Source organism: Toxotes jaculatrix, chromosome 4 (assembly GCF_017976425.1).
Source record: "Toxotes jaculatrix isolate fToxJac2 chromosome 4, fToxJac2.pri, whole genome shotgun sequence".
Classification (NCBI taxonomy): Eukaryota; Metazoa; Chordata; class Actinopteri; family Toxotidae; genus Toxotes; species Toxotes jaculatrix.
The window spans coordinates 4548237-4576177 of NC_054397.1; the positions used below are offsets into that span (position 1 = coordinate 4548237).

The 27941-nt window shown below is 38.2% G+C and overlaps 4 protein-coding genes across 8 annotated transcripts in view; 2 read left to right on the plus strand and 2 right to left on the minus strand.

Annotated features, from left to right (window-relative positions):
* The window catches only part of cdc37 (cell division cycle 37 homolog (S. cerevisiae)), a 35090-nt gene extending 33586 nt beyond the window's left edge, over positions 1-1504 (minus strand). The window contains exon 1 of one of the 2 annotated variants that reach the window (XM_041036868.1): positions 1181-1504. In XM_041036868.1, the coding sequence (XP_040892802.1) occupies positions 1181-1297 (117 nt within the window). In that variant the 5' untranslated portion in view covers positions 1298-1504. Of the gene's footprint in view, positions 1-1131 lie in introns of both variants that reach the window. The other variant, XM_041036866.1, reaches the window with a different exon arrangement.
* A 1872-nt stretch (positions 1505-3376) lies between these two features.
* LOC121181072 (vascular cell adhesion protein 1-like) lies at positions 3377-27706 on the minus strand. 4 transcript variants are annotated; one of them, XM_041036863.1, is made up of 6 exons: positions 27391-27699; positions 26742-27011; positions 26242-26571; positions 25449-25706; positions 24540-24581; positions 23190-24509 (listed from the first exon to the last, which is right to left on the minus strand). In XM_041036863.1, the coding sequence occupies exons 1-6, from the start codon at positions 27455-27457 to the stop codon at positions 24391-24393; spliced, it is 1086 nt and encodes a 361-aa protein (XP_040892797.1). In that variant the 5' UTR covers positions 27458-27699; the 3' UTR covers positions 23190-24390. The 4 variants fall into 4 exon arrangements, with proteins under 4 accessions (XP_040892796.1, XP_040892795.1, XP_040892797.1 ...); XM_041036862.1 differs by lacking the exons at positions 23190-24509; positions 24540-24581; positions 25449-25706; positions 26242-26571; positions 26742-27011 and adding exons at positions 3377-4999; positions 5142-5399; positions 6633-6962; positions 7131-7400 and having other exon boundaries at positions 27391-27706; XM_041036861.1 differs by lacking the exons at positions 23190-24509; positions 24540-24581; positions 25449-25706; ... (1 more) ...; positions 26742-27011; positions 27391-27699 and adding exons at positions 3377-4999; positions 5142-5399; positions 6633-6962; positions 7131-7400; positions 8148-8464.
* On the plus strand, positions 14059-16908 carry LOC121181076 (vascular cell adhesion protein 1-like). The gene is made up of 5 exons (XM_041036865.1): positions 14059-14269; positions 14629-14898; positions 15069-15398; positions 16297-16554; positions 16697-16908. Exons 1-5 carry the CDS (start codon positions 14197-14199, stop codon positions 16789-16791), a joined length of 1026 nt encoding a protein of 341 aa, XP_040892799.1. The 5' UTR covers positions 14059-14196; the 3' UTR covers positions 16792-16908.
* LOC121181075 (intercellular adhesion molecule 1-like) lies at positions 19518-22721 on the plus strand. Its single transcript, XM_041036864.1, has 5 exons — positions 19518-19662; positions 20222-20491; positions 20668-20997; positions 21797-22054; positions 22197-22721. The coding sequence occupies exons 1-5, from the start codon at positions 19590-19592 to the stop codon at positions 22289-22291; spliced, it is 1026 nt and encodes a 341-aa protein (XP_040892798.1). The 5' UTR covers positions 19518-19589; the 3' UTR covers positions 22292-22721.
* Positions 27707-27941: the final 235 nt, after the last annotated feature.

Sequence of the window (27941 nt, forward strand, 5' to 3'; positions counted from 1 at the left end):
TGGTTTTTACTTCACTGTTTAGCCTCTTACCAAGTTAAAAGTGAATACTGGATAATCTGATAAAGGACAATATTATTTTTTACTACGCCTGCAAAACATATAAACATGTTCAATGAGGATTGTCTGTTAAAGAATTAGAGCCAATTTTACAGTTGAAAACAAACTTTTCTGTGATATCTCATGGACAAACTGTTATGGCGACACCATTTCTAAATAATACATTCAACAGGTTTTTTCCAGAGCTTTCAACTCATAATCTCAACAGGTGATGAAGGCTGTGAGATGCAGTAGGAAGCTCTGGAAAAAGCTATTAAGGAGACACCAAGATGTATGCAAAAGCTAATAAGTGGACCTTTAGTAAAGATTAGTTAGTCAAACTTCCATTTCCACGGTCGAGAATGGCTTTCATGCTCTAAGTCAAACATATTTGTGCACCGCAATTTCTTGTTAGTTGTCAGCACCAGCTAAGTATGACCTGAGATATGCTAAAATCCACTGATAACATCTGCTTGGACAGTTTCTTTTTCCCTTGATAAGATGCAAAAACAAGCATAACTGTGTCAGACAATGTGACTTGATTTAAAAAAAAAAGGTACCTTGTATTTAAATATGGTCACAAATTCTACCAGTTATGAAACCAGACTTCATAATATTTAAATGTGGTCACACATTTCGATAGCTGGAAACCAGAAAACGTGACACAAATACAGTCACACATTTTGCTAAGTGTTACCAAATACTGTGACCACATGGCAGTTAGATATGGTCACAGTATCTATAGCTGTATCATCAGAAACTGCTAGACAGCACTGTCAATCTTTGAGCCTTTTTCTAGTGTTTTCTTGATTTTAAAGCTTTTATATTGTGGGTTACATCCTCAGTTTTGCTTGTTTTCAAATGTTGTGTTTTCTTTCATCTCATTCCTTTTCCTTTTTGTAAAGCACGTCGTTTCACAGAAGCGCTTTATGAATAACGCTTCCCAGATGGTCTTTAGTTAGCACATTTTTTTAGCGACACAGGATGTGACAGGTCACAGATTTCTGTTGAACACCTGCCGGTCAAACTCTGTCTGTATGGACTGCACTGGCTATCGATCTGTAACTACAAGTCACTTCTACTGGTAAAACTAACCAGGTATACGACTCCAAACTTCACGGCTACCACAAGGTTTACTGCTGACCCGGTGCCTCATTCTGAACAAGCTCGACGTGTCGACGAACGGACTGGTGACATCTTCGTCGTCCGACACATAGATGTGATCCCAGGAGCTGTAGTCGATGCCCGCTCCGGTGCTCATCTTCCAGCCTCTTTCTGCTCCAGCTCCTCGGGGCCTGTCAGTTTCAGTCACAGCAGAGGGAGACTGCAGGGCTGTTCGACCGGGACACGACACCGATCAGGCGTCGGCAAAGTGAGCAAACGGGGCAGAAATAGATCGCTTTCCAATCCTCTTAGTGAGACAGGAAACCACCAGACGTTTCCCAAAGTCCCCGGTTCACTCGTTGAGTCCAACGCTATGGTTCAACGGCATCTGCGCGCGCCGGGAACCTAAATGACACGTCATCAAAAAGAGCGGAGCGTTTCTTTTGTTTATTTATGTTTCGTTTACAAAATATTATGACAACAATAATAGTATAATAACAGTTTTTATCATTATTAGTTTAAAGTTAAGTTTATAGTGGCAGTGCACTTTAATAACCGCCGATCTAATTGTGCCAGAGTTGGCCCAGAGACTCCCTAAAATCCCTAAAAACAGAACAGTATTATTGAGATCCTTTTTAAGCATGCAGAGCAGTAATAAAAGGTGAAAAGAATATTAATTTTAGTAAAAAGAATATATATACAGTGCATAACAAATTTATTAGACCACCTGTCATAAAAACGTGAAAACACAAATATTTTAGCATTTTTTAAAAAACTTGTTTAAAACTAAAAATGTTATTATTTATTTGGCAAATAACAAATAGAAACAACTAATTTGACATCTTAATCAAGAAATAATAATGTGCATTACTATTTTTAAAGTTTTTTTTGTAAAACAGTAAATTTGAAAATGGATAAAAATAATTATATTTTACCATTAAAATTATTATTTCGGTTAAAGAACATCTACATACTGGTGTATTAACCATTACAGAAACATAAAAAATAATTATTATTATGGTAATTAATTTAGGGCAGCTGGGGCATAATTCTTATGGTGGTGTAATACATTTCTTAAGCACTATATATATATAACAATATATATATATATATGAATATTTTGTTGTTTCCAGTCTACACTAATTTTCAAAGGTACTGTTTCTTCAGTAGAAAGCAGCTTCACTGAAAATTGAAAAATATTGTGTCCTGTGAATGGTGATTGTACTATTCCAAGCATGACCTTTTGCAACCATGAAAATATGGAAATTCTGTGTAAGCATTCCAGGCCGGATCCACATGTGTTTCCTCTGCAAGTCTTTTCACTTTCTGAGTTTGCTACTTTACTCACTGTAAACATGCCCATGCTATTCAGTCATAGTTTGCAAAGAATGCGACCTGTCATTGTTAAATTGTTTCTTATGTGTCTTCCTGTAAGGGGAGGAGTAGGAGAGGGAAAGTGAAATCTCTCTGGGATTGAATTACTTGCCCCACATTAAATGGCCTCTGAAATGGAGTTTCCTATAAAAGCCTCAGAGATCTAGAGTTCTGATGAAGTAAAGCTAGCAATCACAAACAGGAAGTCTGTAATTACTACATCCTTTTCTCTTAGTACATTTGGCGTTTACTATACTTGCCATTTTGTCACACTTGCCAAGTATGTCTACCAGTCTACTATTTACACCATGAGGCAAGGTCAGAGTCTTACACTGTACAACTGGTATCTAAGGCCAGTCGATCGCTGTGATATTTTAAGTTAACATATTTGGAAGATAAAAAGCAGATAATGTAGTGTTGTTAACCATGCATCAATACTGTGATGTTTTGACACTGTCACATTTAGTTACTGTTAATAGGTACTAGCTTATTCTATGAAACTACTTTAAAATTCAATACGTTATACCATTTAATTTAATTTTAAAAAATAAACTTGGCCAAAGCTTATATTACCTTTCAAAACAGAAGAAAGATCCAAGGCACTCTTCAAAGTTAAAAAGCCTTAAATTCAGATAGCTGTTTCATAGTTATAGACTATAGATGTATAAACCATAGATGTTAAAAATGAGCTGAGTATCAAACCATGCATAGCAGCACAGAACAGTGTTCTTCAGGGAGTAGCTCTTAGTTGTAGTTCTTTACTGAAGTTCCATTATTTTACAGGTTTTGTTTGTATGATTTCCTCTTTTCATTATCACTTGGGGGACATCACATCATACAAGTAAATGCACATGCACACAGGAGCTGTTGATGGATTTATAACTGTGGGTTATTGCAAAATAAGACTCAAGCTTTCAGTGGTTAAACATGTAGCTGTGAAGTTCATTATGAGAATTTTCACATGATAGTGAACTTTCTGTTTATAGCACCTCTCTAAATAAAGTTGTAAAGTTCTTTGCAGTAACATGATAAAAATGAAGTGGCCAAAAACAGCAACACAGCGTGTTCATCTAAGCAAATGAATGCATGAATAATACATTGTACTGATATGTTAGCATCAGTGTAGTTTTCCATTTCTCATAGTAATTGATAAACCACAATCATGCATAAAACTGTAGTTGCAGCCCTTCTTACAGCTATAAATATGCACATTAATCTACATTTCTGTAAGTGTTCCAGTGTTAGCCAAAGGCACGATTTTCTAGAACCAATGAAGCAACAGTTTAAAAATACAAACACAGGGAGAGTAAGACAAAATTGACAACAATGGCTACAAAAACAGAATTGTTATATTTAGTGTGAAAACTACTGATCTACAGGCCCTCTTTGTATGAACCAAAATCAAGGTTGTAGATCAGTTCAAGAATAAGGCTGATGGTATTCTATATTTTTCTAATTCAGTTCACAAGAAAAGACCAAAGGAAAGAGGTGATCTTATTCAAGGCCAGATTAACAACCAGGTAAAAGAGGCAACTATCATTGGGTTCCTGAGCATCAGGGGCCTTGAACACCCCATGTTTCTGTGTGGCAAATATTCAGTGGTAATTTCTAAAAAAAAATGTTAGAGTAAGGTTGCTTAATTTTCAGAGCCTCAGTAAATGCACAAAATACTTACTATAATGTTTGCTAAAAACAACTGTGCTCAGCTATTTAAGGAAATTTCTGAACCTTTTAAAAATATATTTGTGACTTTGAAGAAAAAATATAGAAAAACCCTATTTTGTCACAACAATCCACTCTGTGGCTTTAAAGAAGAAAATGTGACCCATAGAGACAGAAAACATTACATTTGTTTCACATTTACACAGGATTTGCCTTTTTAACTCTATACATAGTAAAATATATACAATTTTTAAATACTGTGAGCTGCAGACATCTCCCCTTTAACACTTCAGTCTGTGGCCTAAAACCTAAATTTAACCATGTTTAAGCACGAGTTTCACCATAAGGCAGAGTATGTGTTGAACTGAATGCAGACTTCAGGTGGGGTTAGGCTAAATACAACTCTGCAAAACAGTCAAATGAAGCAAACTCAGAAGTTGGGTTTAGGACAGGAAGTGACTTATTCCATTCAGTCTGCAGGATAAAAAAAGTTGGAACTTATTTTATCGGGAGATGAGAAAGATACAACAAAGGCCCCTACCCAGACTCAAACCAAGGACGTTGCAGTTGATGGTAGTTGTCTTAAACTCTGCAGCTAATCACAGAATCAGTCCATACTGTCCATACAGGATTCATTCCATCCCACACACTTACTCCACAGTGGGCACGGCAACGTGTCGGGTATGCAAACGAAAAACATCCTTCAGATTGTACTGGCCCATTCGGTTGTGTTTGTAGTAAAATATGAGTCCTATTATTAAGCCAGTGATAATAAGAAGACCAACAATTGATAGTCCGCCTATGATGTATGGGATGATGTCGGCTGCAGAGAATTGGATGGAGAAAGAAAGAACAGAGAATATTAAATGTCAGACCAATATCAAAAATTACCAAAACAGTCATAATGAACTTTCCAGTAACAATCATAACACTGAAGACTGGACATGACAAAACTTAGAACTCACCTTTGACAACCACAGTAAACGTCACAGTGACTGTCCCCACACTGTTGCTGACAGAACAGGTGTACTGCCCTTCCTGCTCATAAGCTACAGATTTGATAGTGAGATGGCTGCTATTGGAGGAGGGGGCACTAGGTGGCAGGATCACCCAGGTGTATGAGGGGCTGGGGTTTCCCACAGCCTTGCAGCTCAGTTGTAGAAAGTTTCCCTCAGTGATGGTGACCGGATCTGGATGCAATGGCCCCTCTAGCTGAGGCTTATCTGTGTGTTGATTGAGGGAAGAAGGAAAAAAAACATGTAATTTCAGCAAAATGGAAACGGTTTTGGAAAAATAAACAGGATGTGCATTGACACGGTATATTGTGAAAGAGAAGTGGTGGAAAGCACCATATTTCTTTCACCACAGTTCTGTCCCTATCAGGGTTTTGTACCTCAGTTTTGGTTTCTGCTACTATACACTTTCACTCCACCACATTTCTGAGGAAAATATTTTACTTTTTAATTTCCTACATTTATTTAACAGCTGTTGTTAAAAGTTACTTTGCGGATCAACGTTTCATTATGTAAAAAACATACATTAGATACTTTAACAAACAACATATTAAGAGTTGCTGTTGTGAGTTTCACTCTGTTCAGAGATGTTAGTTCAGCCAGGGAAGTTAGAATCAGTGATGCTGCAAATTTCATAGCAATCCATCCAGGAGTTGTTGAGATACTTCTGTCTGAACCAAAGTAGTGGAAGGCGTAGTTTTACTGTGTCATGTTGCTGCATTTCCACCTGCAATAACTAACTTTTTCTGTCATTTGCGAGTAGCGGAAACAAGCTGTAAAAACAACATTGACTTATTATCAACTTTTAGGTTGATGCAACAAACAGTTGCCTGTATACACATCCAGCAGACAAGAAAAAAAGTACTGATTTGGAGTTGTGTTTCTGACCATCTGATAATTTCTGACATCATTCAATATTTACTTTCCCACTAGCTCTAATTTTAATCTTCACAAAATCCTGAGGGAAATTCCTGTCGCTTTAGCCACTAAATGCTCCACTGTTCACCAGCTAGTCTCTAACTGCAGAGTAGGTGGTTGGTTTTTAGAGCTCTTTCACTGAAAACAGCTGCCACTGAAAATCACACTGAGGGTAGTGAAACAGCTGTGTCTGAAAGCCAAACAACCAGCAATGAGATCAAAGACACTGTAAAAGGCCACAGAGATGAGTGGATCTGTGGGAATCAGGTAATAACTATTACACTACTAGAGACCCCTGTCACATACAGGTAATCATCTGATCCATTGCCTATATAAAAATATTGATAAGAGCAGCTTTAAGTAACAGACAAATATACTTCTTTCATAACTCCTAAAGAAGCCAACATGATGAGTAAAGAGAGATGTTTTTAAAGTGTTGTGTGTTTCATATTTCTTTTGTTACAGACATTTGACAAATTTTACTACAGCAAAATTGAGGTGTGTTGATTTTGTTGACAGACTCACAGAGGACAGTGGTGGTGATGATTTCTGACTTCACCAATGGGGGGCGCTGTGGTCCTTCAGGTCCCAGTTCCAGCTTGGCCTCACACCAGTACTGGACTCCATCATCTTCTTTACTGGTGTTGACGCTCAGAGTGAAGGTCTCACTTACTGGTGTCTTCAGGTCATTTGTGGACTTTGCTTGACCCAGTGCTGTCTGTCCTCTGTAGAAGGTCACTGTGAGGTCTCCAACAGGAGCAACGTTCTGTACTTTACACTGCAGAGTGTACTGATGACCCTCAATCATCGGCCCAGAGAGACCATCAAAGCTGATGGACACACTGTCTGGAGGCTCTGTGGAGACAGGGACAAGGAGACAAGCTGAGAGACACAAAACAAGCTAGAGTTCATCACCAAAAGTTGACAGTGTAAATCCTGTTAACAGTATTTGATTGAAAGAACAAATACAGGAAACCATCACTAGCCTTGTTTAGTGTTATGTTTACCAGCAAGTGAACTTACTGTACACAGTTAAAGGCAGGAGGCTGCAGCACTGGTAATCCGCAGCATTAGAATAATAGCAAAAGACATTTGAGTCCCATTCAGTCATTCTGTCAACCGTCCATAAAATCCTGGTTCCATTTTTTGTTGTGTTTCCCACAGGGCTTTCCAAACCAGTTTGGTCCTCATTGCAGCCAGACTGGCATGCATAGCACATAACACTGATGGAGTCACCATACTTCACTACAACTCTGGATGGAGTGAACACAGGTTTATCATCACAGTTTTCATCTGTTGAAAAAAAAAAAGTTGAAGGTTGTGATTTTAAACAGTATGATGTAAAATAAGGAAACAGACACACTATGAAAGCATGTTAACATTAAAGAAACAAAATATAATTAGTGTTATACTGTTTCACATAACAGTGTTTTTAGTTATTCATTCAGTGTAAGAGTGTAATGGCAGGCAACTTAAAGTGACCTTTGAGCCTAACATTAGCAGTTGTCGTGTAACATTCACCAAAAAATATTTTAAATTTACATGGTCATGTTTTTCTAATCATTTTTCTTATTTCTAATCAATCTTTCAATCAGCCAATAAGGTAATAGGTTATATATTTATGGTTATTTACCAGTGATTTAAACAGGTCAAACCATTCACTTAATGCTACGTATTAACTTTTAGATTGTAGTCCACTAGCTTTGGGTAAGTGATATAAAGACATTGCCATCTCTTTGCTTTTTGATAACAACATAAAGGTTGAGGTTGTAATAATTCCAAATGTAGCCAAAGGAAAGAAAGACAACATGTGGTTTGAACACAAACTACATGAAACAATATAAAGGAGACTATATAGGCTATGAATCTTGCACTATAACAAACTACAACCATATAGAAACAAAAATTAATTAAGTACACATTTGGCAAATCACTGAAAATGAGAGAATACAGGCTGTGATCGATGTTTTAAGCGCGAGTATCCATTCCACTCAGCTATGTTGGAAAAATCTCGGACCGCAGCGCAAGCGGAAAACTTACCACAGCTGGATACATGGAAGTCTCGCAGAAAAGTCGCCAAACAAACAAACACAAACACGTAACTCGAAAACATTATTTCCCGTTTGTCCTGTCAGCAATAAGAGCAGCCTGGTGTTAGATGCGTTTGAGCTCACGGCTGGTCAAAGAGAATACGTCGGAAATTGAAAGTAAAAGCGCTGTAAAGTGGTCCGAATTCGGGGAGGGACGTCTCCGGTTGACACATTAAAATTTCCCTCAGTCACGTCAGTATCTGAATAAATAGCTGAAACCGAAATAGAGGTAGTGATGATGTTTTTTTTGGGAAATTCCGCTGCTGTCAGCTGACGGTCTGAGCTATCTGAGCTATTTTACTGGACATAAGGCCCTCCCCTGATTTGATGTGGAACACGTTTAATCGTTAAAAGCTTACTTTACTTCCCCCTACATTGCACTCGTATGTACTAAATGGTTGAAAATACAAACCCAGTAAAGTTCCTCAAAACTGTAATTGAGTAAATGTATGTAGACATTTTTTCCACCACTCTAGTCTACACACCAGAGACGAGCATTTAGGTCAGCCTAGAGGGACCGTAGTGGTCTGGAAACCGTATTCCCTTCCCTGAGTATGAGGAAAAGAGCAGCAGATCCACACAACTGGAACAGAAAGCAGCGACATGTAAAGTCTGACTTCCACCAATGTATGGAAACCGTCAGGTAAAGGTGTACAGCAGGTCAGTGATTAAATACATCTTAATCACTCTTTACCAGAACCACATTCTGATAAACCACTCTTTATAAAGGCTCAGTAAGTTGTCAGTACTGTTCTGGGTTGCCAGGTTGTGAAAGCTGATATATTTATATCCCAGGTCCAAACCACTAATAATAACAAAAGAGAAACAGTTCACAAACAATGTGTGAACAACGATGGGCTCAATGAGCAGTTGATATAAATAAGTTAAAAAACTCCACTTTTTATCTCCATGTCTGTCACATCGTTACTCATCGCCCGTTTCAAGCTTGCCCCTACATGTTCCTTAAAAACCTGTCCATGTACGTGTTTTACAGTGAACAGAAGTGGTTTAGTCTGAGCAGTTTCACACAACATAAAGAGACCAGATCAGAACATGACTGGGAAATCTTGACTCCATTATCTCCCCTGCATTCATGTGAAATGGCTGGGTAGCTGAACTTTGAACAGGGAGACACATTTTAACAAAATATTAACAAAAAATAAACCTCTCTGGTTAAAGTCAGTGCTACATTTACTTAATGTGAATGTGCTCATCTATGCATTGTTTATACATTAGCATCACTGGGTAACCCATTCATTTCACCATTATCTTATTCATTATTTTTAAAAGAAAGTAGAAAACTGGAAAAATTGGAATTCCAGTTCAGCCTCCAAACAAAGGAAAAGTGTTTATGGGTATCTTTAGATACAGATAACACTCAGAGACGAGTGCTGCACTGAACACAGAAGTGAAACACTGAAGTGAATGTAAATGCTCTAAAACATATTACCAAACTCCTCACTGTGAACTTGACAGGAAACCAGAATACTCTTCAAATGAACCAACAGCTAAATTTATTGTCATTCATGCTGTGTCACAGCAGTTTCGGTCTTGTCACATAGCCTTCTATGTATTCACAGAGCTCATGTTGTTTTGTCATATGCTACATATGCTACATGCTACATTATAAACTCTTTCTCAGAATCAGAATGATGGAATTTAAAGGGAATATGTGGATATTTCTTAGGATCTGCTGAAAATTTCTTTTCCTGACAGCATTTTAATCTCCAGCTAAGGTCACAATGCCCTTCTTTACACAGCTTTCACAAAGGAAGAAACATTACATTAGAATACATTATTTTATTTGCATTGTGAGTATACTGAACCTACCTGAACACATCTTAGCAGGTCAATTTTCACTGACACCGCTATACTCTACCTGCCTGTAAAACTAATTGTTGACTAATAAACCTCAGTACCTTGTATGTCTTTTTAGATATTTAATGTCTATTTCTTTATTAACTACTACAAATTCCAATTGAACTAAACTAAGATGTCTCGAACTCTTCACTTGACATTTCTGACTGATTTTTTTCCCTTTACATGTCTGTGCTCAGGGGCCCATTGTCTCACAGCCTGTCCATGGTCTTTTAGCACGACCTTAATGAGCATGCCACGCTGCATTTCACTGAATATTTTGCCTGTGTATGTCACACATGAAACTTTGAATCCTGGAACTATTACACATCTTATTAATCACGAAATCACGTCATTCTGGTGTAGCAGGCTGACTCACTTCTAGGCAACTGGACACATTAAAGAAGCCAGTTACAACCTGCCCATGTTGCATTTTCCAACAGATTCACATATGCCATACTCTCAACATAAGTCCCATTTTACTCAGTACTTTCATCGGAATTTAATTGAGGTATTAATAGGATGTCACAATGTGACATGTTTCTTTCATTTCTGAACAAAAAAATCAGAAAAAAGTCCCATAACTTCATGACTGATTATGGGCCATAACACTGTTCAACTGAAATTAATTTTAATGAAAATGACAATGAGAAAAAAATCAAGCAGTCTATAAAACAGGATCATTTTCAGAAAATGTCATAGACAGTTAATATAAAATAGTGCCTCCCCCCAGTGGTTTTCTCAATAAAGACAACAATGAAGACCTGCTGGTTGGAGGTGAAAATAAATACCCCCCAGCACTGAGAATAACAGTGCCAAATAAATGTGGTACAATGTGTTTATGTTATGACCTGGGAGTAGTTCAGATTCTAAGAGACAGGAAAGGAATTTGGAGATTTATATAATTGCACAATAGTTATGCACTGATTGTAATCTCAACTCAAAACAGAGATTCTTTCAAAGCAATTCACAAGTTAAAAAGGCAGGAAAACAAATATGGCATAGTTCTTACTGGCTGTTTAGTTGTGTACAGACATTTTGTTTCTTTAACTTATGAGAAATTTTAATCTCTGTGTGTTCTGAGCAGATCTATAGTCAGGATTTTTTTTCACTTTTGTTGTATGTAGTCATATTGTTGTTTGTCTCACTGTGAACTATTGTGTTGCCCAGTGTGAATGTCTATATGGTGTTTTAAATCCTTCTCCAGATTGCAAGGAAGAAAATTGTGGTGGAAAAAGTTTGAGTACTAAATCATACTTTCTGAATTTAAATCAGAACATTTTGTAGCTTTACACTATATTTTAGCAAAGTTCGCTTTTTTAGTTTTAAAAAACAAATCCCTAAAGTATGATACTGCACAGCCATAGCAAACCTTGTGTTATTTGTTGGCCTGAAAATAGTCCAATTTCAGTAAAGTAAGTCTGCTACTACTACTTGTTAGAATCCGTCAGTAAAATACCCACTATGTATAAGTTTGTAAAATGTAAACACCCTGAAGGTTGCTAGAAATCTAAATTTCCCTCAAGGGCAGCAACAGCCCCGTTTCAGATCCCATTTCTGCAGAGAATCAGAAATGATGCTTTTAAACTCTGCTCACTCTGTAAATTACAGTTTACCACACTCTTGTGGTAAAATGTTAGTACCACAATGGGAAAAGTAAGTTTTGCACCTACTGGTCTTTGTTTGGCTCAGCTATTCAGAGGAAAATGTCCCATCTGAGTCTCCATAACACAGCTTAAAACAAGACCAGACATTCAATAGAAACTTTCACTTTTTCTTCTGTCATTTACAGCTTACTTGAGTATGTGCCTGTCATGCTCCACACACAACTAATTTAGGAAGAAGTGCTTCAAACATTAAGAAAACACAGTCAAACATTTTTACTACCCAAACTGGGAGTGTGGATGGAAAGTGAAGAACCTGGTGTCAACCCCAGCTAATGTGTGCAATTGAAAATGGCTTTGAGTATAATTTCAGCAAAAAAAAAAGCACAGCCTGGAACAGATCTCTCTCTCTCGTTCTTTGATGTGGACTTGTAGAGGCTGGACACTGTGTCCAAAACTGGGTCCTGTCATAATATCACAGAAGGTTTTTCTCCATAGCATTTCAGACTTTTTTGTGTTCTTCACATTCAAACAGAAGCTTCAGAAACACTGAGTCCCACTGTAATCTGGCTGACCAGATGTTTCATGTGGGTAACACATTCCGCCTGTATCCAGTTCTGGAAACCGTAACACTTGGTTCTCACCATCAGCAGATTGGCGAACAACCAGAGCTGGTTTTCACTGCCTTTGTCAGAAACTCACAATCTGAAGAAGCAGAAGAATCAACAGACTAGGAACTAGCTGTGTTCCTAGGAAGGACTAGTAACACAAGGAACGGGGCTTCAAAATAAAACAGGAAATAGTGAAACCAAAACTCAGGAAACCAAAACAAGGATCATCAAAAGTCCAAAGCCACAACAAAAGGAGTAGCTACAGGGCTGATTATGACAACAAGTCCACAAAAGAATCCAGTAATTTCAAAACAGTTCATAATTAGGACCAAAAAGGTCCAAAATGGAATTCAACCAGTCCAAATAGAGTTCAAAGCAGCCACCCTGGGGGCTGATCATAACACTTCTACAAACTGTCACGTTCTTATTGGAGTTCTATTGTTTTATATGCATTAAGAGTTTTGTCTGATTTAATCAATCAATCAAAGCACATTCAGTTTTCTTTTTTCTTTTTTTTTTTTAGTCCTGCTCATTTCTTTATTCAATTATTTGTTTTCTGTGTCACCTGACACATCTTTAAATAATTGTGGGCAAAGAAGTACACAATTTGTAACTTTATTTTACTTCAATTTTTCATATTTTATTAATTCACTTGACTGTTCTATTATATATTTTTTGTATATTTTATTTTCCAACATACTGTTTGAATTTATACATTTATACTGAGGAGATATTAAATCCTTCTTTGGACTGGGTGTTGAACCATAATACCATACTCACTTTGCGCGTACAGAACAAAAAGAGTCTAGTGCTGAAAGTTTGTACTGAATGTCTGGAGAGATTTTTAGTCTTGTTCTGATCTGTGTTATGGCGACTCAGATGGAATATTTTCTTCCGCATAGCTGAGCCAAACAGAGCCCAGTAGTACTGACATTTTACCACTAGAGGGTGGTAGACTACAATCTACAAAGCGCAGGGTGTTCAAATTGTATAAACTTGAGCATAGTGAGTATTTTACGGAGTAATCGTAGTAATCAGAGGCGATTCCAGAGTCTCTTGGGGCCCTAGGCAAAAATTCACAGGGGGCCCTCCTACCAGCATTCATCACCCTTACATAATAAATAATATGACACTAACAAACAAAAACGTGAAATGTAAATGCACATTGGCATCTTTTTTTTTTCTTCAAAATGCCGAATAAAACAATTGTAAAATGGAACAGTTGCCATTTTCAGTATGTACAAGCAAATGTCAGACTATTCAAATACTGGGATGGTATTTCTGCCTATTCTGTCCTGAGTAAGTCTTCTCCTGGTACCAAAGTGAACGGTGTTATCAGGAAAGAGATAAGGAAAAACTATTTCCAGACCGTACCCCCCCCCCCCCCCCCCCCCCCCCCCCCCCCACTCCACCCAAAAAAAAAAATCCAGGCTGACCTAAACATTCTTGTCTGATGTGTAGACTGCAGTACATTTACTCAAGTACAATTTTCAGGCACTTATATTTTATTGGGGCATATTCTACTCCGATATGTTGTTGAGCGAAACATTATTCTTTTTGTTTAACTATATTTATTTGACAGTTTAATTTAACACAAAATTATTATATCATTCTGATTACATGTGTCTCTTGAGTAATGCATTATCGATTATAGATTAAAGGCTCTCATCAGTAAAGCGTCTGATTAGACCTACTCAGGCTGGAGTTGCGTAGAGCTTCATATGTATGAGTGGGGGTCTGTTGATTGTTGGATTTCCGAGAAAGTCTCAGTGCCACAAATTTCAGTCCTCTGTTCACACAGTCTCCGCCCGCTCTGGGTACTGTCTGAAGGAGAGATAGAGATCGGACTATCATATCGCCCTTGTACATTAAATTTCAGACGCATTCTCTGATCAGCCCTGGGCTCAGCCGCTTTGAGCAAAAAATAATGCTTTTCAGTTACATATTTTTCTTTGTTTCTTTGGCGACTTTTCTGCGCGACTTCCATGTGTCCAGCTGTGGTAAGTTTACCGTGTCTGTTGCGGTCTGAGCTTTTATTTTTTGCATTTTTTCAGATGGAGTGAATATCTGCACTTACTCAAAACATGTCTCGCTCGATCGCAGCCTATATTCTGTATTTTTCATAATTTCTTTGCCAAATGTGTATTTAATTCATTTTTGTTTACTATGTGGTTGTAGTATGTTATAGTGTGTTATTTATAGCCTCTATGGTCTCCTTTATATTATTACATAGTGATTATGTAATTTGTACAGTATGTATGTTTCTTTAATGTTTAACATACTTTCATAGTGTGTCTGTTTGCTTATTTTACATCAAACTGTTTAAAATCACAACCTTTAAGGTTTTTTTTTTTTACAGATGAAAACTGTGATGATAAACCTGTGTTCAGTCCATCCAGAGTTGTAGTGGAGTATGGTGACTCCATCAGTGTTACGTGCTCTGCATGCCAGTCTGACTGCAATGAGAACCAAACTGGTTTGGAAAGCCCTGTGGGAGACAAAACAAAAAAAGGAACCAAGATTTTATGGACAGTTCACAGAATGACTGAATGGGACTCAAATGTCTATTGCTATCATTCTGATGCTTCTGATTACCAGTGCTGCAGCCTCCTGCCTTTAACTGTGTACAGTAAGTTCAGTTGCTGTTGAACATAACACTAAACAAGGCTAGTGATGGTTTACTGTATTTGTTCTTTCAATCAAATACTGTTAACAGGATTTACACTGTCAACTTTTGGTGATGAACTCTAGCTTGCTTTGTGTGTCTCTCAGCTTGTCTCCTTGTCCCTGTCTCCACAGAGCCTCCAGACAATGTGTCCATCGGCTTTGATGGTCTCTCTGGGCCGATGATTGAGGGTCGTCAGTACACTCTGCAGTGTAAAGTACAGAATGTTGCTCCTGTTGGAGACCTCACAGTGACTTTCTACAGAGGACAGACAGAACTGGGTAAAGCAAAGTCCACAAATGACCTGAAGACACCAGTAAATGAGACCTTCACTCTGAGCATCAACACCAGTAAAGAAGATGATGGACTCCAGTACAGGTGTGAGGCCAAGCTGGAACTGGGACCTGAAGGACCACAGCCCCCCCTACTGGTGAAGTCAGAAATCATCACCACCACTGTCCTCTGTGAGTCTGTCAAAAAGATCAACACACCTCAATTTTACTGTAGTAAAATTTGTCAAATGTCTACAACAAAAGAAACATATAAAACACAACACTTTTAAAACATCTCTCTTTACTCATCATGTTGGCTTCTTTAGGAGTTATGAATGAAGTTTTCATCTGTTACTTAAATCTGCTCTTATCAGGGGATCACATGATTACCTGTAGCCTATGTGAAAGGGATCTCTAGAAGTGTAATAGTAATTAGGTGGTTCCCTCAGATCACCTCATCTCTGTGGCTTTTTACGGTGTCTTTCACCTCCGATGATGTCAGTGTTGTGTTTATAGTTATCGCAAACAACAAAAAAGTTAGTTATTGCAGGTGTAAATGTAGCAGCATGACAGTAAAACCACGCCTTCCACCACTTTTGTGGAGACTGAAATATCTCAACAACTCCCTTTGAACTTCCTGTGAAAAGGGAGTTTTTTCTTGCCACTGCCGCCTTAAGTGCTTGCTCTGGGGTCAGGCTCTGAGTCTCTGTAAAGCGCTTTGAGACCATTTTGATTGTAGAAGGTGCTATATAAATAAAATTGAATTGAATTGAATTGGATGGATTGCTATGAAATTTTGTACAGACATTTGTGGTTCCCAGAGGATGGAGCCTACTGACCCTAAAATTTGTGTTTAAGAGAGAAATGTTTCAACAACTACAGGATGGATTGTCATGAAATGTGGTATCCATGTCCCCCTCAGGATGAACTGCAGTAACTTTGGTGATCCATAAACATCCCATCCAGCACCATCATGAGGCTGACATTAGTCCAGTACTGAAATCTCCTAATTCCATCTGCCTGAGCTGTACTCTGTGTTTAGTGTTAATATCAGCATGCTGACGTCTTGTATTTCCCTCAATCAACACAGATAAACCTCAGATAGAGGGGCCATTGCATCCAGATCAGATCACCATCACAAAGGGAAACTCTCTACAACTGAGCTGCATGGCTGTGGGAAACCCCAGCCCCTCATTCACCTGGGTGGTCCTCCCACGTAGTGTCCCCTCCTCCAATAGCAGCCATCTCACTATCAAATCTGTAGCTTATGAGCAGGAAGGGCAGTACACCTGTTCTGTCAGCAACAGTGTGGGGACAGTCACTGTGACGTTTACTGTGGTTGTCAAAGGTGAGTTCTAAGTTTTGTCATGTCCAGTCTTCAGTGTTATGATTGTTACTGGAAAGTTCATTATGGCTGTTTTGGTATTTTTTGATATTGGTCTGACATTTAATATTCTCTGTTCTTTTTTTCTCCATCCAATTCTCTGCAGCCAACATCATCCCAGACATCATAGGTGGAATTGTTGGTGCTCTTTTAATTGTCGGCTCAATAATAGGAGTCACATTTTACTGCAGACACAAGTGAATGTGGAGTAAGTCTGTGGGAAGGAATGAATCCTGTATGGACAATCCGGAGTGGTTCTGTGCTGCAGAGTTTAAGACAACTACCATCAACTGCAACATCCTTGGTTTGAGTCTGGTTATTGGCCGTTGTTGTATCGTTCTCATTTCCTGTTCTCTCTCTGCTGAAGCTATTTGATGATATAAAATGCCAAAAACAATATAGTTAAAAGAAAGAGTTTAAGTCAAGTTCCAACTTTTTTATCCTGCAGACTGAATGGAATAAGTCACTTCCTGTCCTAAACCCAACTTCTGAGTTTGCTTCATTTGACTGTTTTGCAGAGTTGTATTTAGCCTAACCCCACCTGAAGTCTCTGCATTCAGTTCAACACATACTCTGCTTTATGGTGAAACTCATGCTTAAACGTGGTTAAATTTAGGTTTTAGGTCAGAGACTGAAGTGTTAAAGGGGAGACGTCTACAGCTCACCTATTTAAAAATGTGTAGAAATAAAAGAAAAAACCAGTGTAAATATGAAGCAGATGTAATATATTGTGGCTCTGTGGGTCACGTGTTCTTTTTTAAAGTCAAGGAGACGATCACTCTATATTTTTCTTTTTTGCTAAGAAATTCCATCAAAATATTAAAATCAATACTTTCCTGTGTTCTGTCTGTGGCATTCAGCAACAAGTCCATTATTTCCTGCAGAAGACATAAAACTTGTTTTTCAAGAATTTCTTAATGCAGTCACCATCTGAATTAAAGGCTTTTAACTTTGAACAGTGTCTTCTGTGTTTGCTTCATTTGACTGTTTTGCAGAGTTGTATTTAGCCTAACCCCACCTGAAGTCTCTGCATTCAGTTCAACACGTACTCTGCTTTATGGTGAAACTCGTGCTTAAACGTGGTTAAATTTAGGTTTTAGGCCACAGACTGAAGTGTTAAAGGGGAGATGTCTGCAGCTCACCTATTTAAGAATGTGTAGAAATAAAAGGAAAAACCTGTGTAAATATGAAGCAGATGTAATACTTTGTGGCATAAGACAAGTCACAACAAGGAACAGCTAAGATAATGTGTGTATATAGCCCTGTTTCAGATCACATCTATGTAGAGAATCAGAAATGATGCTTTTAAACTCTGCTCACTCTGTAAATTACAGTCTACCACACTCTTGTGGTAAAATGTTTGTACTACAATGGAAAAAGTAAGTTTTGCACCTACTGGTTTTTGTTGGGCTCAGCTATTCAGAGGAAAATGTCCCGTCTGAGTCTTCATAACACAGCTTAAAACAAGACTAATAATCTCACCAGACATTCAGTACAAACTTTCAATACTTGACACTTTTTCTTCTGTACTTAGAAAGTGAGAACAGTAAACATTTACAGCTTACTTGAGTGTTTGCTTGTCATGCTTCACACACACTGTCTGCCTTACAACTAATTTAGGAAGAAGTGCTTGAGACATTAAGAAAATACAGTCAACAGTTTTACTATCCAAACTGGGAGTGTGGGTGAAAAATGGAGAACCTGGTGTCAACCCAAAGCTACTGAAACAAGAGTCATCAAAAGTCCAAAACCCAAACAAAAGGAGTAGCTACAGGGCTGATCATGACAACGAGTCCACAAAAGAATCCAACAAGTGCAGAACAGTCCATAACGAGGACCAACAAGGTCCAAAACTGAATTCAGTCAGTCCAAATAGAGTTCAAAGCAGCCACCCTGGGGGCTGATCATAACACCTCTACAAATAAGAAATGCAACAATTAAAAAAGTCTGAAAACCAGATTGAAGGCAAAGAGAATGAACATTGCAACTGCAGTGAAGGCCTGAAAGAGCATCTCCAGGGAGGGTAAAAGATAAAAGACACAGCTGGGAGTTTAAAGTAGTATCCATTGTTTTATGTCAAACTGAGCCAAACTGAGCCCAGTAGTACTGACATTTTACCACTAGAGGGTGGTAGACTATAATCTGCAAAGTGAGCAGCGTAATCTGAACCAGGTCTGCAGCTGCCATTGAGGGAAATGGATGATTTAGCGACCTGCAGGGTGTTTACATTGTAAACTACAGAGTAGTAGTAGTAGTAGTAGTAGTAGTGGTAGACTTGTTTTATTAATGTGACTATTTTAGGCCAAGAAAAAATAATAGCTATTGAAGGGATAGGGTTGGGTATGGATTTACAGTATCATGTAAACAAAAAATTCACAGGGGGCCCTCCAACCAGCATTCATCACCCTTACATTTTTTTTCAAAAGAGCACATTGGCATCTTTTTAAAATTTACAATAACTTCCATCAATTTACCTGAGTAGTACAAATTTCTTGCATATAAATTCTATAATTTAGCATTCTTAGCTTGATAGTTAAGTTTGGCTGGAACCAAGCTTTCATTTGATAACTAAAGAAAAAGTATTGTCCAAGTTCGATGTTTTTATTTTTTAGCCTGCTAACCAAGCAAACAAGTCACTGCAGGTACTCAGCTCGGTCACATCAGGACCAGCAGAGCAGGACAAACTAAGATGCTCTGAGATAAATGAACAACTGTAATCTACTCTGCACTGTCTTGCTTTCTTTTCTCCTCTCCCTATTTTTCCTCTTTCTTTTTCCGCTGTCAGGGGGAAACTTCTCTTTGTTTCCTCAAGCTCTCAGTTGTTTGTTTACAAAAGAGGAACTTGCTGCAAAAAGGAGATGTAATTGCAAACTTGTCAATACCGTGGTGGGGGGCAGGGGGTTGGGCGGAACCACCATTTTGGACTTTTACTTTCAATTTCAGACGCATTCTCTGATCAGCCCTGGGCTCAACCGCTTTAAGCAAACAAACCGGAAATAATGTTTTTCTGTTACATTTTTTTGTTTGTTTCTTTGGCGACTTTTCTGTGTGACTTCCATGTGTCCAGCTGTGGTAAGTTTTCCGTGTCTGTTGCGGTCTGAGTATTTTATTTTATTTTATAAGCTTTTGTATTTTATCAGATGGAGTGAATATCGCTCTGTCGCAGCCTGAATTCTTTCATTTTTGATGATTTGTTTGTCAAATGTGTATTTAATTCATTTTTGTGGTTGTAGTTTGTTATAGTGTATGTTTTATAGTCTCTATAGTCTCCTTTATATTGTTTCACAGTGTTTATGTAGTTTGTGTACAAACCACATGTCTTTCTTTCCTTTGGCTACATTTGGAACTATTACAAATATTGTAAACCTTTGTAAATTGTTTTGTAAAAAATGATTAGAAAAACATGGCCATGTAAATTTAAAATATGTTTTGGTGAATGTTATACATAATGCCTCCGGCCTTGGCTATCGCTGGCGCAGAGGCACAAAAAAAAAAAAAACACAGTAATGTGAAAGAGTATATAGCATTAATTATATTTTGGTTTCTTGAATGTTTCTTGAATGTTTAACATGCTTTCATAGTCTGTATGCTTATTTTAAAACAAACTGCTCAAATTGTTTTTTTTTAACAGATGAACACTGTGATGATAAACCTGTGTTCAGTCCATCCACAGTTGTAGTGAAGTATGGTGACTCCATCAGTGTTACGTGCTCTGCATGCCAGTCTGGCTGCAATGAGGACCAAACTGGTTTGGAAAGCACTGTGGGAGACAAAACAAAAAACGGAGCCAGGATTTTATGGACAGTTGACAGAATGACTGAATGGGACTCAAATGTCTTTTGCTATTATTCTAATGCTTCGGATTACCAGTGCTGCAGCCTCCTGCCTTTAACTGTGTACAGTAAGTTCACTTGCTGTTGAACATAACATTTAAACTAAACAAGGCTAGTGATGGTTTCCTGTATTTGTTCTTTCAATAATATACTGTTAACAGGATTTACACTCTGTCAGCTTTTGGTGATGAACTCTAGCTTGTTTTGTGTCTCTCAGCTTGTCTCCTTGTCCCTGTCTCCACAGAGCCTCCAGACAGCGTGTCCATCGGCTTTGATGGTCTCTCTGGGCCGATGATTGAGGGTCATCAGTACACTCTGCAGTGTAAAGTACAGAATGTTGCTCCTGTTGGAGACCTCACAGTGACCTTCTACAGAGGACAGACAGTACTGGGCCAAGCACAGTCCACAAATGACCTGAAGACACCAGTAAATGAGACCTTCAGTTTGAGCATCAACACCAGTAAAGAAGATGATAGAGTCCAGTACTGGTGTGAGGCCAAGCTGGAACTGGGACCTGAGGGACCACAGCGCCCCCCACTGGTGAAGTCAGAAATCATCACCTCTACTGTCCTCTGTGAGTCTGTCAACAAGATCAACACACCTCAATTTTACTGTAGTAAAATTTGTCAAATGTCTACAACAAAAGAGACATATAACACACAACACTTTAAAAACATTTCTCTTTACTCATCATGTTGGCTTCTTTAGGAGTTATGAAAGAAGTATATTTATCTGTTACTTAAAGTTGTTCTTATCAATATTTTTAGCAAGGGATCACATGATTACTTGTATGAGAAAGAGGTCTCTAGAAGTGTAATAGTTATTACATGGTTCCCACAGTAAAACCACGCCTTCCACCACTTTGGTGCAGACTGAGATATCTCAACAACACCCTTTTGACTTCTTGTGAAAAGGGAGTTTTTTCTTGCCACTGTCGCCTTAAGTGCTTGCTCTGGGGTCAGGCTCTTAGTCTCTGTAAAGCGCTTTGAGACCATTTTGATTGTGGAAGGTGCTATATAAATAAAATTGAATTGAATAGGATGGATTGCTATGAAATTTTGTACAGACATTTGTGGTCCCCAGAGGATGGAGCCTACCGACCCTGAAATTTGTGTTTAAGAGAGAAATGTTTCAACAACTACAGGATGGATTGTCATGAAATGTGGCATCCATGTCACCCTCAGGATGAACTGCAGTAACTTTGGTGATCCATAAACGTCTCATCCAGCACCATCATGAGGCTGACATTAGTCCAGTACTGAACTCTCCTAATTACTGACGATTCCATCTGCCTGAGCTGTACTTTGTGTTTAGTGTTAATAATCAGCATGTTAGCATTCTGACGTCTTGTATTTCCCTCAATCAACACACAGATAAGCCTCAGCTAGAGGGGCCATCACATCCAGATCCGATCACCATCACTGAGGGAAACTCTCTACAACTGAGCTGCAAGGCTGTGGGAAACCCAAGTCCCTCATACACCTGGGTGGTCCTGCCACCTAGTGTCCCCTCCTCCAATAGCAGCCATCTCACTATCAAATCTGTAGCTTATGAGCAGAAAGGGCAGTACACCTGTTCTGTCAGCAACAGTGTGGGGACAGTCACTGTGACGTTTACTGTGGTTGTCGAAGGTGAGTTCTAAGTTTTGTCATGTCCAGTCTTCAGTGTTATGATTGTTACTGGAAAGTTCATTATGGCTGTTTTGGTATTTTTTGATATTGGTCTGACATTTAATATTCTCTGTTCTTATTTTCTTCATCCAATTCTCTGCAGCCGACACCATGCCAGCCATCACAGGCGGAATTGTTGGTGCTCTTTTGATTGTTGGCTTGATAATAGGAGTCACTTTTTACGTCAGACACAGGTGAATGGGCCAGTACAATCTGAAGGATGTTTTGCATTTGCATACATGACGCATTGCCCTGCCCGCTGCGGAGTAAGTCTGTGAGATGGAATGAATCCTGTATGGACAGTCTGGTTCAGTTCAGGAGCCTTTGCTGTATCTTTCTCATTTCCCGTTCTCTCTCTACTGATGCTATCTGATGACATAAAATACCTAAAACTTTACTTTTTAAAGCCAAGGAGACGATTACTATATATTTTTCTTGTTGCTAAGAAATTCCATCAAAAGATTAAAATCAATACTTTCCTGTATTCTGCCTGTGGCATTCAGCAACAAGTCCATTATTTCCTGCTGAAGACATAAAACTTTAAAAACAAGTCACAAATGTATATATTTAAAAAAAAAAAAAAAAAAAAAGCAGGGTAATTTTCTTAAACAGTGTGTGCACAGTCTTTTTTTTTTTTTTTTTTTTTTTTTTTTTAGCAAACAAGAAATTTGTTTTGTGCAACCATGCATGGCTTTATGCATGACTGGGCTATGTTTTTCAAGAATTTCTTAAAGCAGTCATCATCTGAATTAAAGGCTTTTAACTTTGAACAGTGTCAAGCATGTCTTCTGAGTTTGCTTCATTTTACTGTTTTGCAGAGTTGTATTTAGCCTAACCCCACCTGAAGTCTCTGCATTCAGTTCAACACATACTCTGCCTTATGGTGAAACTCGTGCTTAAATGTGGTTAAATTTAGGTTTTAGGCCACAGACTGAAGTGTTAAAGGGGAGACGTTTGCAGCTCACCTATTTAAGAATGTGTAGAAATAAAAGGAAAAACCAGTGTAAATATGAAGCAAATGTAATATTTTGTGGCTCTATGGGCCAAAGAAGATCCAAGTTTTTTTTGAAAAGAAATATAACCCTAGCTCTGACCCAAGTTGACCAACTTTATTTTTTAAAGTATGTATGGTATCTCTTCCCAGTCTCTTTCATAGAAAGTCTATTTTCATAGAAAGGCATTTTCAATTAGCTGCATGGAACAATGTTCTATAGACAGCAATGACAGTAATCAAACAAATACACCACAACACTGAGTTTGTTAAAAACACATTATCTACTTTTATCATCTTGGATTCCAGTTGTCCAATGTGAGGATCTGACCTTGCTTCATAGAGTAAATAAAAGACTATCCGACATGCTTGCCGGGTTTTACAGTGTGACAAAATGGCAAGTGTAGTAAACCTCAAATTTACTGAAAAAACTGGACGTGGTATTTATACATCAATTAGTTCTGTGATCTCTATTCACTGCTCTGATAAAAATGCATTTTGTAACCTAAATTCTCCATGTAAAATAATTCATCATAAACCTTGAACACATTTCCATCAAATAAACTGTAATTTTCAAACAGTCGTGTCTCAAGTTTCTGTTTCATTCCTATCTTTGGTCTTGTCCATTCTGCCTTGCCACAACAGGCCTGGTTGGAGAAGATCGCTGAGTTTCAGCAGAGAGGGGAAGATCTGGAGAACAACTTTGCTTAGTGTTCCTAAAAACTGTGTGTTTTTCAATGCCTATGCCTATGTTAAGACTGTTCAAATCCTACACATAACATACAGAAAACACAATTATAGCAACAATATAACATTTATTTGAACTTTTAAAACAGTGTCTTAACTTATTTTGTGAAATATATCAGTATGTACTGGAGAGATTGGCATAAAATTTAGGGCAAATGTTCATTGTTTTCAGACCATCTATCCCAGTTACTTTGGGGCTCCCCTAACTTCTCCTCCTGTGTTTTAATTTGCAAACATAGTAAGCATTATACCGATATATTATCCTAATGTTAGCATTTGGCTTAAAGCACTGCTGTGCCTAAGAATAACCTCACAGTGGTGCGGTCATGGACTCTTCCTGTTTTTAAACTGTGTAAATATACACACTCTAAGATAATGCCCCAGTGGTTAAATATCAGTATTGCAATATAAAAAGTGAGAATTCTTACACAACAAGCTGCCATCTAAGGGGATAATAGGGGAACTGACTGTACTGACATCAGGTATGAACTTTGGAGGCATTCGATGATATGTTATTGTTCTGGAAACAAAAAGCCTCTTAAATTCTCAGGGTATGAACTCAAACCACAACAGAGATTAAAAGCATAAAACACATTATAAACCTGTAAATCAGTATGCTGCTGCTGCTGCTGCTGCTGCTGCTGCTCGGTGCCGTTGTAGCTGGTGCCGTTGTAGCTGGTGCTGTTGTAGCTGGTGCCGTTGTAGCTGAAGTTGTGGTTGTTGGCGGCGATGTGGTTGAGGTTAACAGACCTATGGACAGACAGACAGCTGGCGTGATGCTATCAATCATCATCTTTAAATGGAGGGCTGACATCATGCATGTTTTCTCTTTTGTTCATTTTTTTCTCTTTAATTCTTGGATGTTTAGGTGTATTGTTTCACCAATCACTGATGGCAGGTAATTACGTTCATGTTACAGGTAACATAATATGGAGCCTGGAAGGCATTAAATGGTATGTGCAGGTAGTTAGAGGATTAAAATGGACAGTAAAAACACTAAAACTTTATTTTTCCACTTGGTCAAGGTTTCCTCTTATATTTATAATTTACTAGCTCGTTTTATTTTTCAGCTTTTTTTTTTTTTTTTTTTAAATAACACTGCTTGTTTTCCTTACTACATTTCTAATTTTTCTAGGTGGTAAATAAAATGATAGCAATGACAGTGAAAGACAGTAGGGTCAAATAATTATATATATTATAATTATATAATTTATAATTATATATAGTTATATATATAAAGTTATTTTAATTATATTCTCAGAGCAGGAAGGCATAAAGGTTTGTATTTCTTTTTGCACTTTACAGCTAACAGCACGATTTATTGATGTCTTCAGTTACATTTTTGAATCCTCTCACAATCTTTTACTGCCTTTTGTCCACTTTGAGGCTCTGCAACACTAACAAAAAGTGTGAAAAGATTATGACCACATAATGGCAGCAGTTACCAAACGTTTGCATTTTAAGTCTGACTTCTCCACATTTGCTTGATTACTGTTGATAACCATGACAACTTGTGTTCCCATTGCATTTTTAAAATGAGCATGTAGCTGACTGCAAAGGAAGTCAAATCAGAGATTTAGGAAAAGAACAAAGAAAGAGTTTTGAGTTTGAACTCACCTTTGACAACCACGTTAAATGTGACATCGATAGCCCCCAGAGTGTTGCTGACATGACAGGTGTACTGCCCTTCATTCCTAGAAGTTACAGACGTGAAAACGAGAGTACTGCTGTTGGAGCTGGAAAAGTCAGCTAAGGGAAGCGTCCAGGTGTATGAGGGGCTGGGGTTTCCCACCGCTGAGCAGTTCAGTTGTAGAGGGTTTCCTTCTGTGACAACGATCGGCTCTGGATGTGAGGGCCCCTCTAGCTGAGGCTTATCTGTGGGTTGATTGAGGAGGAAGTGGAGGAGCCAGAGAGAAATACAACAGTTGTGCACAGTATGCAGGAATTCAGGCTTTTCAGTTTTTTTTTTTAGGAGTTTCAATCTACGTCATCAAAATGGTAACAAACGTTGTATGGAAGCTCAAACAGTCAAAATCAAGTGTCCGTTTCTGTAAAGATCAAGTTGGATTAATTATTTTTGTAAACTGTCAATCCATTCATCAGTTTTGTGCTGCTTATTTTGGGCCAAGTCACAGTAACTGATTTATTATTTTACTGGGACTTATTATTATATATAGCTGAAACATTCAGACAAAAATGTGATACAATTGTCAGTCTCCCTACTGGTTTTCCCTAATTCTCTGACTGGTATGACTGAAAAAAAGGATTTAAATTGTGTCCTTTGTGGAATTAAAAAGTCTTAGCTCTAAGTTGGTGCAGAAACCTTGTTTGTTACTATTGCAGGACACCAAGATTTTAGTACTTGGCTCAGTACAAAATTGAGGTGTGTTGATCTTGTTGACAGACTCACAGAGGACAGTAGAGGTGATGTTTTCTGACTTCACCAGTAGGGGGGGCTGTGGTCCTTCAGATCCCAGTTCCAGCTTGCCCTCACACCAGTACTGGACTCCATCATCTTCTTTACTGGTGTTGACGCTCAGAGTGAAGGTCTCATTTACTGGTTTCTTCAGGTCATTTGTGGACTTTGCTTGACCCAGTGCTGTCTGTCCTCTGTAGAAGGTCACTGTGAGGTCTCCAACAGGAGCAACGTTCTGTACTTTACACTGCAGAGTGTACTGATGACCCTCAAACATCGGCCCAGAGGGACCATCAAAGCTGATGGACACACTGTCTGGAGGCTCTGTGGAGACAGGGACGAAGAGACAAGCTGAGAGACACACAAAACAAGCTAGGGGTCGTCACCAAAAGTTGACAGTGTAAATCTTGTTAACAGCATATGATTGAAAGAACAAATACAGGAAACCATCACTAGCCTTGTTTAGTGTTATGTTCAACAGCAAGTGAACTTACTGTACACAGTTAAAGGCAGGAGGCTGCAGCACTGGTAATCCGAAGCATTAGAATGATAGCAAAAGACATTTATGTCCCATTCAGTCATTCTGTCAACTGTCCATAAAATCGTGGTTCCATTTTTTGTTTTGTCTCCCACAGGGTTTTCCAAACCAGTTTGTTCGTCATTGCAGCCAGACTGGCATGCAGAGCACGTAACACTGATGGAGTCACCATACTTCACTACAACTGTGGGTGGAGTGAACACAGGTTTATCAGCACAGTTTTCATCTGTAAAAAAAAAAAAAAGTTGTTAATGGTCATGGTGATAAAATTTAAACAGTATATATCTTGCAGCTGTCTCAATTTTAGATATATTTTTCCACAGCAAGGTTGCCAGGCAAACCATTAGTTAATCAGTTTGTTCTTTAATCACTTAGTTACTGATTCAATAAACAAGATTCTGGAAACCACTTGTCTAAGTACTAAATAATAATCTAATTTTCTGTTACTACTTCTACTACTACTACTAATAATAATAATAATAATAACAATAATAATAGTAATAATAACAACAATAATAATAACTTATTTTGTCCGGCTTTGCAAGAACAAAAGTAGGGCTTAAATAAATAGAAATTACTTTACTTACCGAAATTAATTCACTTACCGCAACTGGAGGCATGGGTGTCAAGCAGAAAACTCACGAAAGAAACCACCCAAAGAATGTAAAACATTGTTCCCAGCTTTTCTCTTAAGGGAGACTATAAAAATCGTGGAAAATGAAACCCAGTGGTCGTCAGAGAGTGAAAGCACCGATATGAGTTCACTCCCTCTATTTAATGTTTAGTTGTAGTAGAACAATGTTGGCAGCGCAGCCTGTTTTCATGCCAAACGTCCCACTCAAAGTTTTTTCATAGGCATGTCCTCAGAGTTGGCAACTTGTGAAAGTGAGTGTTCCAATGTGTGTCCACAACAAGAGGGTCACTTCCAGAAACAGGCGGTCTGTGATAACCCGTGATCCTCCTCTACGTCCTGCTCTCAGTTCATTGTAAAAGCACTTTACATAACCTGAGTAATACCTCTATCATCTCTACAGACTGCTCTGACTCTTATCTAATGTTACTCAACCTAACAAAGGAAGAAATAAAGTACTTCAATTCAGTATTTCAGGTTAATTATAAGAAAAATAGTGAGCTGTGAAGTGAGACCATTCATGTT